The sequence below is a fragment of the Syngnathus leptorhynchus genome, chromosome 5, assembly GCF_054491065.1.
Source record: "Syngnathus leptorhynchus isolate UIUO chromosome 5, UIUO_Slep, whole genome shotgun sequence".
In the NCBI taxonomy this organism is placed as follows: domain Eukaryota; kingdom Metazoa; phylum Chordata; class Actinopteri; order Syngnathiformes; family Syngnathidae; genus Syngnathus; species Syngnathus leptorhynchus.
Window position 1 is genome coordinate 16,716,353 of NC_141199.1, and position 14,189 is coordinate 16,730,541.

The 14,189-nt window shown below is 48.5% G+C and overlaps 1 protein-coding gene across 1 annotated transcript; it reads right to left on the reverse strand.

Annotated features, from left to right (window-relative positions):
- Positions 1 to 327: 327 nt before the first annotated feature.
- LOC147057322 (LIM and calponin homology domains-containing protein 1-like) lies at positions 328 to 14,076 on the reverse strand. Its single transcript, XM_085911945.1, has 32 exons — positions 13,806 to 14,076; positions 10,328 to 10,398; positions 10,149 to 10,218; positions 9,963 to 10,069; positions 9,858 to 9,888; positions 9,685 to 9,795; positions 9,467 to 9,594; positions 9,202 to 9,272; positions 8,854 to 9,058; positions 8,665 to 8,799; positions 7,934 to 8,251; positions 7,600 to 7,857; positions 6,583 to 6,801; positions 5,732 to 6,022; positions 5,425 to 5,670; positions 4,897 to 5,109; positions 4,743 to 4,781; positions 4,184 to 4,313; positions 3,967 to 4,115; positions 3,667 to 3,906; positions 3,353 to 3,593; positions 2,927 to 3,214; positions 2,755 to 2,845; positions 2,659 to 2,684; positions 2,359 to 2,472; positions 2,061 to 2,153; positions 1,845 to 1,992; positions 1,679 to 1,778; positions 1,504 to 1,572; positions 1,334 to 1,442; positions 1,164 to 1,266; positions 328 to 1,070 (listed from the first exon to the last, which is right to left on the reverse strand). The coding sequence occupies exons 1-32, from the start codon at positions 13,899 to 13,901 to the stop codon at positions 1,045 to 1,047; spliced, it is 4,536 nt and encodes a 1,511-aa protein (XP_085768071.1). The 5' UTR covers positions 13,902 to 14,076; the 3' UTR covers positions 328 to 1,044.
- Between the last annotated feature and the right edge of the window lie 113 nt (positions 14,077 to 14,189).

Sequence of the window (14,189 nt, forward strand, 5' to 3'; positions counted from 1 at the left end):
TATTTAGTCATCATAACAAATGATCAAAAAGAATGAATCCCGCAAAAATACATTATTTTACGTCATTAAAATTCCCGATTTATTATAATCCACGTAATTACTCTGGACGAACATATTTTTCATTTCTTTTTGCATTAATTATATAGTACAAAATTACCTTAAAAAAAGATATAAAATAATCGTGCCTTGTCCAAACAGTTGTTTCTAAAATGATATGAACTCAACTTTATTTGTAGAGCATTTTAAAAACTCCCACAGCTGCATACAAAAAAAAAAGAAAAGAAATCAGACATAAAATCAAGTACAACTTTTTTTCGTTTCTTTATTGACAAACATACAGTGGCTATAAAATATGACGAGCAGGGCATTCCTCGGCCAGATGAAACACTTGCATGATAGGATGTTATGAAATAATAAAGAGGGAAGCAGCAGGTATTACATACGTGTCATTGGTTTACGCTCCATAAGAGAGAACAGGATGATCCGCTCGCTTTGCTTGCTGGTATGGAATTTTACACTTCATGTCACAACACACACACACTTTTTGAGGTCCATATGTAACCCCCCCCCCCACCACACACACACACACACTGAATTAAGGCACTGGTTGAAACGGCTTAAAGGGAAAAGAGCTCAAAGCCATAACATGCAAATGGACAAAGACGTACAACAAACTTAAATGTTGCAGAACTGCATGACAAACTCATACTTGCAATAACTTATTGTTCATGCAAAAGTGTCAAAACAAAGATGGGAGAGAAGGTAAGGCATCAAAACGGTCACGCTAACTATGTTACAGTTTTGTAGTGTATACTGTGTATTATTATTATTATTATTATTACTTTTAGTACAGTGAAGCCACACTATATTGCAATAGGGTCACTGCACGTATTATTCCAGTTGATTTATTGTGCTTGTCTAGTCATAAATATGCTGGTCATGCTTACAAACAAACTATGGAGTATGTTTTGAGTTGTCATCCATATTTGAGTCAAGTTATATGATGAGGATTGTTTGTCGGGAGAGGGGGGGGGCGTTAGATCATCATAGTGTGGTGGGCTGTCCTTGGCCTGCAAAAAAAAAAAAAAAAAAACAGCAGTTGTGAAATTCGCTGCTGCCCTCTAGTGGCAAAAAAATGATTGTACACTTTACTCTCCAATCACCTCTGGATGCCAAGTAGCAGTGGTGACAGCTCAGCAGCCCATTCCGGATCCTCACGTCCGTCCCAGTGGTGGCATCGCCGAGCTGCCCCTCACACAGGCCGCACTGAAGGCAAGTACATTTTATGAAATGATATTATTGTCCATGTAGAGACACACATTGTCGTACGCACTTTGAAACACCGCGTGTGGAAGTAGAGTCCGAGCGTTTCGATAATCATGGCCGCTCCTTTTCCTAGCGGCTGAGAACAACCGGAGCATTGCCTCTTGCCGCTAACGCACCTGCAATACGTGACACAAATGTCTTCTTGTCACGTTTTTACACACGGATTTGTTTTCCTACCTGCTGGGCGACGGAGGTAAAGGTGAAGACGGCTGCTGCGTTCCGGCGATGCCATCGTGGGAATCGCACCTGTTGTTTATTTGCGTCATATATCAATCGGCGGCCGGATTCCGACAAGTTTCGCGAGATAATGAATTCACGTTTGTCCGAATATTTACACACAGTCGGAAAATACCTTTTAACACCTTGCGGTGCGTTCGGTTGTGTGTTCCGGTCCAGAGAGGCCGTCTTCCATATTTCGGACTTCTTGGCTGGCTTGGAATCGTAGACGGCGTCTAGAAGACACAAACAAATTAAAGTGGAGTTTATTTTGATGTGTTTTTTTTGAAAATGAGTCTCACCTTGCAAAAATTGCAGCCTGGACGCATGCTGCTCTTCATTTCCTTTGGTGTCTTTCTGGCCGCTCATTATTTCGTCACCAGCAGGTGGCGACGTAGTCCTCCCGCAGGGACTGAGGGGCGCTACGGTTTCTTCCAAGATCTTCCTCTCCTGAAGAAGCGTGTGAAGTTATTGGAGGATTTCTTTTCAGGCGTGGAATGTTCTCCATCAGGCCGTACCTCTTCGTTGTGCTTGCGTTCCTCTTCCTGTACTTCCAGTTGCGCTTTCTCCCACTCTTTCTTCAGCTTCTCCTGCTCCTTCTGGTACTGCTCCTTTTGAGCAGAACAATGTCAGAGTCACCGTCACTCCCATCGAAACCAAAATTGTCCATCAAGTGCAAGACCGTCTATGAGAGCATGCTGGAGATGGATGGGTGTACCTATTTAGCTGTCCCATGAGTATAACTAAATGAGCCATGATCAATTAGTAACCATGGCAACACTCCCCCTCCCACCCACAAATGACCACCGGGGGTACCTTTAGGAAGCGCTCCTGCTCCTGCTGCCACCTTTCCACGCGCTTACGCTCCTCATTGGGGTCCCAGACCCAGTGATTAACACGCTTAGCCAAGTTCAACATGGGGGTCTCAATCTACCCCCACCCCACAATCACACACACACACACAAAGACACACGCACAACATGTCGAGACAGCAAAAGGACGGAAAGAGAGGAAAGGTCAGAGGACAAGCGGACGAGGGCTGAACAAAACAGGAGGTCCGATTGACGGATGAAGGAAAAGCGGAGCGAAGGACGACAAGTTGACGGGTGAACTCACGCTCACGCTGCTCTCGTCTTGGCCATCTGCCGAGGAAAAACACACACGGTCATTTTGGCCGCCCGTCATTGTTAGCCCACCGTTTTGGCGTCATACCCGAAACACTGGGACAATGCGCGCTGGTTATCGAAGTCGACGATGACGACGACAAAAACGGCTTTCCCTCTGCCGGTTTCTCAACGCTCACCTGAAAATCAAATCTGAATTATATTCATGAATGAACAGTGAGATGTTTACAATCTGCGAGCAGACATAAACAGGAAGTCACCTGGCTGTGGCTGTCGACGTCAGCGGCGTGCGGTTCCACCAGCGTCCGAGTCAGTTCGGTAACGATGGTGGTCTTGGTGACGCAGTTCCTCCCGCTGAACAACGAGCTGATGGTGGAGGACGAGGAAGCCGAGGAGGAGGAGGAAGACGAGGAAGCCGTGGCCGGCTGGGGAGGAGGCGACGTAGAAGTTGTCTCCTTCTCGCCTTGCGTGACCACGACGTTCTTCTCGGACGGCGAACGCAGCGGCGAAGTTTCCGTGTCGCCGTTCACACGCACCAGGCCGTCCATCTTAATGACAGACAGACACGCAGACAAATCAAAATGGGAGCCAGTGGGTGAGCAGTGGCTATTTTGTATTATGGATAGGTGCAGCAGTGACTGAGAAAATCCACTAGAGGGCGCTGTAATAATCTCTCATTTCCATACCTTGACTCCGTGTGTGCTGCTCGGCTGGCGATAAGGCTTGGCCGCCAGCAGGGGGACGGGTTTGACGGGCGGCGGCGCCGCCGTGGAGGGAAGCGCGGGCTTTGGAGAGGGTTTAGGTTTTGGAAGTTTAGGTCGAGGTTCTGCATCTGCTTTGGTCGCTGCTTCTGGTTTGCTGGGAGACGCCGGGGCCGGAGATTGGTGGCTTTCCGGGGATGGAGGAGGTTCTGAGGTTGGTGGATCTCTGGAGGAGGAAAGTGGCGTGATTGGATGAGTACACCGGGTGGGGGGAGGGGCCGGCAATTTGAACGTCTTACTTTTCCGCCCTCCTGTGTAAGTCTTCACAAGTCTTCCGCTGTGTTGATTCCGGCTCGGGGTCTTCACAAACGGTTTTGGGGGCCGCGTCGGGGTTTGCGGCGGGGCGGGGCAGGTTTAGGAAGTCCAGCGTGGCGTCGCTGATGGTGAAACGGAGAGCGTAGCGTTGCAGAACCATGGCCGCCTCCTCTGGCGTGGCCACACTGCGATACGCCTCGCACAGCTCCGCCTCTCGTCGCTCCCTGGGAACACGATATTTTCAAAGCCATCAAAGTCCAAATCCTTTGAGGGATGACACTTACTTGTCCTCCACAATCTCCTTGTAGGTCTTGATGCTCTTCCTCTTGTCGCCTGCCTCCCCATTCATCTTCTCCATCCTCTTCCTCTCCTCTTCCTTCTTGATCAGCTCTTGCGAGGCGCAGCGGCGGCGGTTCTTCCAACGGGCTAAGTCCTGCAGCATCAAAAAAAAAAAAAGGTCGCTATGCAGAACCGAGCAAAGACGGCGTCGAAATCTCTTACACTTTGCCACTGGTCGTCCTCGTCTTGGAAGTTGTCGTACTGCTCGTGCATGCGCTCGTAACGCGACAGGCTGAGCTGCGGCAGGTGCCCCGCCTCGTCCTGGTCCACCATGTCGCTCATGCTCACGCTCCTGAATGGGAAAAGTCCACCTTTGTAAGACTGATCACCGCTAAGAGACAAGTGATCAATGAATCGTGGGAGGCAAAGGAAAAGGACAAACTGCAAACATGAAGAGTGTTGTTAATGGAGACAAGCTAGCAAAGTTGAATTCAATACAAAAATAAAACGATGACAGTAAAAAGCTAAAGGTTAGCGGTGCATGTTAGCTTTAGCAGCCATGATACAGTAATACAGTGGAACCTCTGAGTTTTTTTTGAAGGGGATCTAAATTCAAATTTTTTTTTTTTTACTTTCGGGCTCGCATTGCGAATATTTGACTTTGACCGTATTCCCATGATTAAAAAAAAAAACTGTTTTCAAAAATGAGGTTCAACTGTACAAAAAAAAAAAGTCGTCATTGTCAGCATGCAGTCGTCCATATCCGCGTGGTCAAACTTACTCGGAGTCCCCGGACATTAAAGCCACTCGGCGGCTCAACCTGGAAGGACAAAATGAAGTGAACCAGACGGGAAGGCGACGGGTCCAAGATGGCCGAACATCTCGGGCACTGGAAAGTCAATTGAACACATTCTGAAATTGGGAAGGCGTCTCACATCATTGGCGGTAGATCATCATCCCCCACCCAGGAGGCTTTTGTTGTCGGCGGATCCGCCATCTTATTGACCTTTCCTAACCCCGCCTCCTCACTAGGCGGGAGGACATCATCCAGCCGCCGTTGAGAAGAGTTTGTCACATTTGCCGTCTTCTGTTTTTGCTCGTCTACAATCTCCTTCCCGGGCGTGTTTTCGAGAGGTCGGAGGCCACCGCTGAGCACCGAGCAAGACAAATGCAATCAAATCCAAGCTAGGTTGTCATCACGCCTCAGACAAACATGCTAGCGCTAAACCACGGCCAGACTTATTGGGTAAAACGTAGGCTAAATGCTAAAAACAAAAACAAAAATGCTACCTTTTTAGCATTTGGCCTTTGTTTTTCTGATCCATTTGACGACTTTAAGCAAATACGGTAGAACGAGCTACCCCGTTCAAAAATGTTTCCTCAACATTGGCACTTCCAGGCTTCCGTATGAGTCCGAGTTAGCAACTTTGACGCAAGCTCCACAAGCAAACCTCGAAAGATACCTTTCGCTTGCCATTTTTTCCACACGCTTGGCTGTCTGATTTGTAGCAGAACTTTGGACGGTGTTGTTTTGAAGCACACCCGGCACCGGTAGAAACTGCCTGAAGGCCGGACTGGGTTTTTGGAGCCATCCCTTCCTGCGAGCCATCATGTCGTCCTTCTTCGGGTTGGCAAGTGGCTCATTTGCATCGTCGTCATTTTTGCTCTCATGACTGTGTGGGTTACTTTCAATGGGAATTGATGACAACATTTCCAGTGAGATGTTTGAATTCCACACCGACCAGCTGGTTAGTCGACAGGTCCGAACATTCCCACCTGATGTTTTTGTCCACTTCCTCAGTAACCTGGACCTTGTATTTTGAGGCGGGCAGAGGCAGGAAGCGGCTATATGATGCCGAAGAAGCGCTTTGCTTATGGAACACTCCAGTCCGCCTCGCCATCATGTCATCTTTGTGAATATCTGGTATCTTCTCCTCTTTATCCTCCTCCTCCAAATTGCTCTCATACTGAGCAAGACGAGCGTCCAGCTCGGCCGGAGAGCAAGGAGCCTCCGGAGAGCCGGGTGAGGTCACTCGACTGGGTTGTCCTCCATCTATGAGGCTGTGAGGGTGTCACATAAAGCTCTAAAACCGGTTGGCGCTAATGCCGTGTAGCCCAAACTGAGCACGCAAATGATAACAGGCACAGATATATTTCAGCAGCGCAACCGTTAGCATGTTAGCGGTTTAGACATTTTAATTAACGATATTACCCGATCACGGAGCAGGATGTAAAATTCAAAAGCAATTTGTGTACATTAGCATCACAACTGTTATCTTGTTAGCATTTGAACACGTGAATAACACCTAGAAGGCTCTGGCTACGATCTACGATTATGTTAGCACTACACCTGTTAGCATGTCAGCAACTCAACAGTTCTCAATGACCAAGTAGGATGTGAAATACTCATAGAACTGCCACAGCACTTTTTTTTGTAATCTTACCAAATGCTAACAACGCTAACATTTTAGCTGACTGAAATACCACCCGATTACAGGGTACAATGTGAAATGAGCAAATGGAGATTGTTGCATTCCAAAGCCTGCTACCGAGCACTCTAACCAGCCAACTAGCGTATCATCGGCCTCAGTCCAAACCAGTACAAGCGGCCATGTTTGTACCTGCCTTCCCGCTCTGAGAGCAGGGAGCCCAGGCCAATGGTCGGCACGGCAACCGTCGCCTGAGAGCGGAGTGGTCCTAGCAACCCCGAGTCGGGCACGCCTATTGGCCGCCCCATCTCGGTCACGCCCCCGAACCTCACCGACTTGACGCGACCCCGTCTGCCGCCGGCGTAGGTTTTCTCCCGACAAGCCTGACAAACGGGGACCGGGTCGGGCTCGCTACAGACACACATAACACAGTGGAGAAGAAATGAGCAACTCCGAAAAAAGTCTAGGAAGTCGTTATCTTGCTATGTGTTAGCATAGCAACCGTTATCATTGTAGCCGTTCTCATTTAGAAGAGTCCCAAACTAACAACAGGTCATGATCCCGGGATCTAAAAATCCTAATCAGGCCCCTTTAGCACTTTTTATACTCGGGAGGACAATTTCCTATCGTGTAGGTTAGCATTGCAACTATTAGCATGTTAGCCATTTTCTCCACGTGATTGTTCAGGCGCACAAAACCTCCTCTGTGCCATCTAATGACATCAGCGACAAGAGGACAAAAAACAAAAGACTCAGCACGCAGCCAACAATCGCCTCTTTTTTTCCTTTGCAACACACACACACACACACACACATACACACACACACACACACACACACACACACGATGATATACACGTCCAGAGCAAGGACTGGCACATTCGCTGCCCTTTCAGAGCCTGTCAGACGGCAATGAAGTGCACAATAATGAGGAGAATAAATAACGTGATGAAAAGGAGCCAAGCGAGGGGGAACTAAAGGATGTTTAAAGTTGCCACTAGGGGGCATGCTTTTAAAGATTTATATTTACCATTTCTTTCGCATCTCTTGGCACTCGACTAGACTGGACTGTTTGGATGTTTTAACGTTGGTTAGCTTTGTTTTTTTTTATACATATATGAACAGCTTTTATTTTGGATAACTGGAAGACACACACACCGACATGCACACACACACATTGATCATTTCCTGCGCATGCTTGAGGGGGCACCTGGGTTCGCTCATCCTGAGCCTCTCCCACTTCTGCACATCAGCTTGGCTCATGGGGGTCGACGTCAAGCTCATTGGTCGGTCTCGGCAGAGTGGGCGTGGCCTAGTCTGAGCCCGCCTGAGAGCCAGGTCGTCCATCTGCTTGTCGGGTTTGGCTTTAACCCTCGCCGCATCCTCGGCTTCTTCTTCACGCTCATCCTCCTCCTCTTCTTCGTCTTCTTTTTGGCGAGTGACGATGTCGGGGATTTGCCGAAGCTCGCTTTCCAATCGTCGGGATTAAAATAATCAGCACGGCGATGGTCGAAACACACACGCGCGTGCACACACGGTCTAACCTGATGTCCTTGAGCGTTTTACGGGAGGATCTTCTGATGCCTTCCCAGCGTTGCTGGTCTTTACTGCTGCACTCCAGCAGCGGCGTCGCCACGACAAACTGATGCACCTTGGGGACGGCCGGGCCCCGAGGAGCCCGTCGGGAAGCCAGGTCATCTTTGCGAATGTCCGGTACCTTCCGGCCCTCCGCCTCTCCTCCGCTGTCCGAGGACGAGTCCCAAGCGGATTTTTGCGAGTTCAAAAAGTCGTTATCCCGACGGAGGATGATATTGGGGGAAGCCGCTCTCTCCGGAGTGGGGGAGGTGGAAGGGGAGGAAGGGCTGAGTTGAAGATGGGATGGCAACAAGTCATTTCAGGGATGCCAAGAGGTCCATCGTGATGCCGAGCGTTAGTGACGTGCACGGATTTCGTTTGGTCCATCCGGATGACCCGAAAACCAAAACCAAACCTCACCTAGCAAGCAAGCAAGCAAGCCTACTCACAAAAACAATGAAATACATTTGACTGAGGTTAACTGACTAGCAAACTAGCGCTAACTCACTCACATTAGCATGGCATCTGTGTAAAAGAAGACTAACCGCTGCCACAACCACCGAGTCAGCGCTTCTCAAGCAGTTAGTCAAGGCCCCGCCCACACCACAGCACTAGCCAATCACATTCATCAGCTCATCGTTTCGCACCACGGTTCACAACTCAGCAGACCAAAGCCGAGCACAAGACTCCGAGCGCTAACCTTCCGTAGCGAAATGTCGCGGGCAACGCTTTGATGCCCGCCTTCTCCAACCTTTCGATCCTGGTCCGCTCACAAATTTCCTTTTGGCTCTGGTGATCCCCCGCCCAGGTGACGCTCTTTTTGCCCTCGGCGGGACTGTTTGGTGCTACGTTAGCTCGAGTCGGTCGACTTGGAAATATTCCACATTACCTTCGCTGCTCTCTATCCTCGGCGTGAGGTCTGCGTTTCGCGTTCAGGGCGTAGAAGCCGGCGTTGCTTCGGTTGGGCAGGAACTGGTTGAAGAGGACGGGGGTGCGCGCCTCTCCGCTAGCCGCACGCCGGGCTGACATGTCGTCCTTTTGCACGTCGGGCCTCCTGCCGCCGTCCGCCTCGGGGTCGCCGTCTCTTCCTGACACTAAGACCATTGTCAAGCGTTAAAACGCAAACCTAGCTACCTAGTTAGCCACCTAGCTACCTAGCTAACCCCCCCTTTTTTTTTTGACATTCTTGAGTCTAACATAAATTTACATCTAATAAATATTTCTTTCGGGAACAAACCTTCCACGTTGCTTCGGTTGGCCACATCGGGAGAAGGACTGTGCTGCGAACGCGAGCCAAACGAGTCCAGACTGTCAATAAAACAAAAGGACTGTTAACGACGTGAATGAATGGCTCTCACTATGACTGCGGTCTTATTGTTGGACTTCACAATCAAGCTACAAATGTGGGAAAAGTCACTAAGTACTCTGTAGCTAACAAGCTAACTGATGGCCTTGCGCTAATTGTAGCTGTTTTGCGGCATCCATTTTTTTGTTTGTCTGACCTGTCCAGAGAGTTATCTCGAGTGTGTCTGGGCGGCGAGAGTGAATCGCTGCGCTCCGAGTCCCAGCAGTCGTAACCGCTGTCTCGAACGCTTCGCTTCTGCGAGCCGTCAGCCGCCTCGTCGTTGTCCTGCACGCACGTCGACAAAAGACAAAATGAATGAATATTTAACAGTGTCTATTTGAAAGAGTGTCCCCCCCCCCCCCCCCCCCCACTCACCACCTTCATGTTGGCCAGCAGAGCCTCAAATTCCTTGAGGTCGAGCGTGGGTCCGCTATAGGATGCGCAGCCGCCGGCCGCTTTGGCGAGCCAGAAGACGGTGTTGAGAACCTGCACCGCCCACGTAGGATTAGAATCGGACGTTTACAACGAGGGAAAAAGATACGACTCACGTTTTTCAGTTTGCGGCTGCAGTCCGAATCCCTGTCGGGGAGAGAAGATTATTGAACACTTTGACCAAATAAATCAAGAAATCTTCACGTGTTCATTTTCTGTACTTGAGGTTGGCTCGGATGGAGGTGTCCTGGAGATCTCCCGGGTCAAAGAGCTGTGAACCTTTCAGGCCGAGCTCCTCGCAACCCCGGAGGAAGACTGACAGATTGTCCTAGAAGAGGACAATTTGAAGTTCTTGAGCAGATTTTTTTCCCCCCCACTTTCCTGAGGCCTCGAGGGTTTGTCCTTACCAGGCCAGCGATCGGGGTGGGCAGTCTGTTGATCTTCTTGACCAGACCTGGCCTGATTGCACTCAGAAGCCTGGGTGGGGGAGGGATGAGGATGGTGGGAGGTCAACAGATAGCCAAGGTTAGAGAGGGGCTTGATGTGTGTGTGATGTGGCCATCTGTGATGAGGTCATGGGTCTTACTCGCATAACAGGATGCCGTTCTCCAAGGCACTGCGGAAGTCCTTGTCTCCAAAGCTCTTCCCTGTGACTGCCTGTCGGACACAGTAAATGGCAAGTTAGGAAAGATGCGAAATCAATCGCAGTCATTTTCATCCACATAATACATATAGAAATAAAAATGATTTCCTTCCATTTTCTCTTCCAAAATCCATACGGTGTTGAATGTGCTTCTGCCTCGGTTGTCCTTGCTGACTTGGATGATTTATGAGATGACTTTTTAACGCCTGCGTCGCTCGTCAGCCCCCGCATGTGCGCAAATCATAAAAATATGACCTATTGTGTCCGCTTCCCCTTTCCCTCTTATATAAGATTTCCAGATGTTTCCCATTGGCGACGCCATCCTCTTCTCAACTCTTTTTTTTTTTTTTTGTCTGGCATCTTTCCGCTCACATCTGCGATGGTTGCTTTGACTCGGGGCTTTTAAAACATTAACAGCATGTTCATGCATTATTGAGTTGGCCAAAAAAGACAGAGAGGTACTCAGCGTGTACTTTTGTTGACTTGTGTTTTGTATGTAGGATGCAGGGAAGAAAATGAGAGCGCAGTATGGGGAGAGGAAAAAAAAATTGGATGATGAGCTTTGATAGCAGGGACTTAATCAGGTCACTCCTAGTTTACTGCAAAAATAGGCAAGAGACAAAAAAAAATTACACTTTGTGTCTTAAAACAACTATAACTTGGGGTTTCGGTCTGCTAGCTTAATGCTGAGGCGAATTAGCATCTACGTTATGGTGCTTTAACCTCTTACTAGTCAGAAATTTTAAATATCTATAAAATGTGATCAATGATATACATTTTACATATATAATATATTGTATGTGGAATTGATAGTAATTGACATTTTAAGCAGCAAAAGACACCCGAGTTTATCCAGCTCACGGGGCGGCCATTTTGCCACTTGCTGTGCCTGACTGAATTCAGAAAACAGGTGAGACTTGACAATCGCTCCATCGGTGAGCAGTATAAAAATGCTGATTTATCAAAAACCCGTCCACTCTGAAGCTATCGTGCCAGATTAAAGCCTCAAATCTACACGCATCTGGATGCTGGAAATAATCCCTTTGTTTTTTTGCTGATGACAACGGTGCCGCTAATCCGCACGCGTCAGCACAAATTTCCAACCCAGAAAGTGTGACGGAGCAAACCAACACCGTAACAAACCAACGTCAGGAATGGACTTCATTAAGAATTTGTCTTTTTCTATTCTGTAATTTACATCACAAAAAGATGTCACCATCCAACATTGGAGGATTTTATGAGATTGATTTAGCTATTCCCTGCTTCTCTTGCCAAAAGTCAGCTGGGAAAAATTCCAGCTCACCCTCGATCCGGACAATCAGTGGGAGCGGGGGAAAAAAAAAATGGATGCACGAAATGATGAAAATATAGCCTAATAACATAATCGTCATTTTGTGCGATACAGCAGAGCACAAGACGAGTCAGTGCTACTTTGGCCTACTTCTGGTACTAACCCTTACACACACACACACACACACACACACACACACACACACACACACACACACACACACACACACACGGCGTGGGTTTAAATGGAAGCTGCTGCTGCTGCTGCCATTCAACACGTCACAGCGGAGTAATTTGCCATGAGGGCCACAGGGGCTCGGATTTCGGCGACTGGCGCTGAAATACCCTCAAGACCTTTCGCTTGGTTTCTGAGGCTGATTTGAATGCTCGGGCCATCCGTGGCCGCATTACGCACACTCATGGCCCCATTTTTAGCAAATTCACTTTGATGAGGTTGGAAATTTCTTTACAAAAAAAATTATAATAATTGAGTCCAGCAAAAAACACAACAAACTGCTTGGGTAGCAAAAGCATGATTGGGTGATTGATTTGAATAGTTTGACTAAATGTCAATGAAACTGGAAAAAAAGGGAGGAGCTTTTATAGACCCCCGGGCGGGGGGGAGGGGGGACAAAAATGTGTCAATTTCTCATTTGAATTAAAATCTGGAATTTCCCGTGTAAATCAAAGGAACGCGTGACAGTGCACTAAACGCTACGTGACATTCAAAGTCCAGTAAAAGCCTTCGCCTTAGGCCAAAGTGTGTGCGGGCGACCATTCTTTGGCATAGCTTCCTTCACTCAGTGTTGCTGTGTTGCTTTTTTTTTTTTCTGTTTGCAGACGCCTCGTGCTGTCTGGGACTCGGTTAATCTGCCACCGAGGACGGCTGCGACATCTGGCGTGCACGTTTGAGTGTGTGTGTGGTATTACAGGGATTTGTAGGGTGACCCCCCCCACACACACACATATTCCCCTACAGGACTGAAATGGAACTACATCAGTCTGCAATTTATGATTTGCATCGGTTATATTTTCGTTTGGCCGAATTCCCGTCGGGTGGAAATGACGTGACGCCACACTGTCACTTTTAGAAGCTAGACTGACATCTGGCCATGTCGTGTTGCCATGCTATCACTCAAAATAGGAGCGTCTCGTACACACATTTCGAATAGCGTTACACGGCCCATACACTGAGTCATCCACACCTGTGAGAGTGTGAAAAAAAAAGAGCACTGCAAATAGAAGCAGCCTGGAAGATGCTGAAAATAAACTTGCACACAATTCCAAAGCAGAGGACAACAAAGCGTCACAGTGGGAGGGAGACCTTCACTTTACTGGATCGCCTCTGCACTAATGTACAGCAATCATGCCGGCCTGCGATGGGACTGGCTAGATTAGATATTAAATATGCAGAGAACCATTAGTGCATATATGACTGATTGAATTTTGAAGAACATGAACAAAAAGAAAGTTGCAATAGATCCCATGCAAAGAATGAATAAAAGCCAGCATCTGAAAGTTGGATTTATGATTCTTCAGGCACTTTTAGAAGAAAGTACAGTCCCACTAAATATTTTTAAAAAGATGGCCAATGTTGATCGAATTAAAAAAAAAATAAAAAAAACTTTTGCAGATAGAACCAAATTAACCGCACGAGGGACTACTGTAAATAATATTTTGGGAAAAAAATAAATAGGTCATACTGCTGTTACGATCATGATTCATCACTCGGCTTAATAAATATATATTTATAAACCAAGAGTAAAAGCGGATGATGCACATGATAATCTCACCGCATCATCATCATCTTCATCGAATGCTGCTGGTGCGTGAACGTTGGCCCGGTTTCATCACCATGGCAACCACCGTGAAATAAGGGGGCGTTACTGCCGATGGCGTGGAATAAACACGCTTTTTTTTTTTAACTCAGTTTGTGAGTCGTTATCATTTATTAAAAGAGTGGGGGGATGACAAACTTTTCGTGCTGTAACCTGACGCGCGCGCACGCGCGCACCCCACGGAACAGGTGACGGTGCACCGGTGCAGTGGGTGTTTATTTATATCCACGTCCCTCAACCACCAGCCCACCACTCCCAACGCCCTAACCACGGCTCGTGTCGAGTCCGCTTACCTCGATCCATTTCTGTGCCTCCAGGCAGGCAGGCTCCGGGCGGCTCGCCTCCGCCGACTCTGGGCGGACGTCGCGACCCGCAGGCGAGCTGGCCATCGCCGGGTAGGCCAATCCGTGCGTGGGACCCCTCGAGGAGTGTTATGATGCGGTTCCGGCCAATGTTCCGGGCGGGGACGGCACTTGAGCGCCGATAGTCTCCCGCGACGACCAACCACGATGCCACCAAAAAGGAGAATACTTGTCCAACGCAGGAGGCGGGCGGGCGCGCGCGGCGACGATGGACGGCTGTCCTCCACCAATGGCGCTGCGAGCGCGCGCACGAGAAGGCGGAGACGCGCACGCAGGAATCTGCCCTTTGCAGGGGAGGGGGGGGGGGGGGGGGGG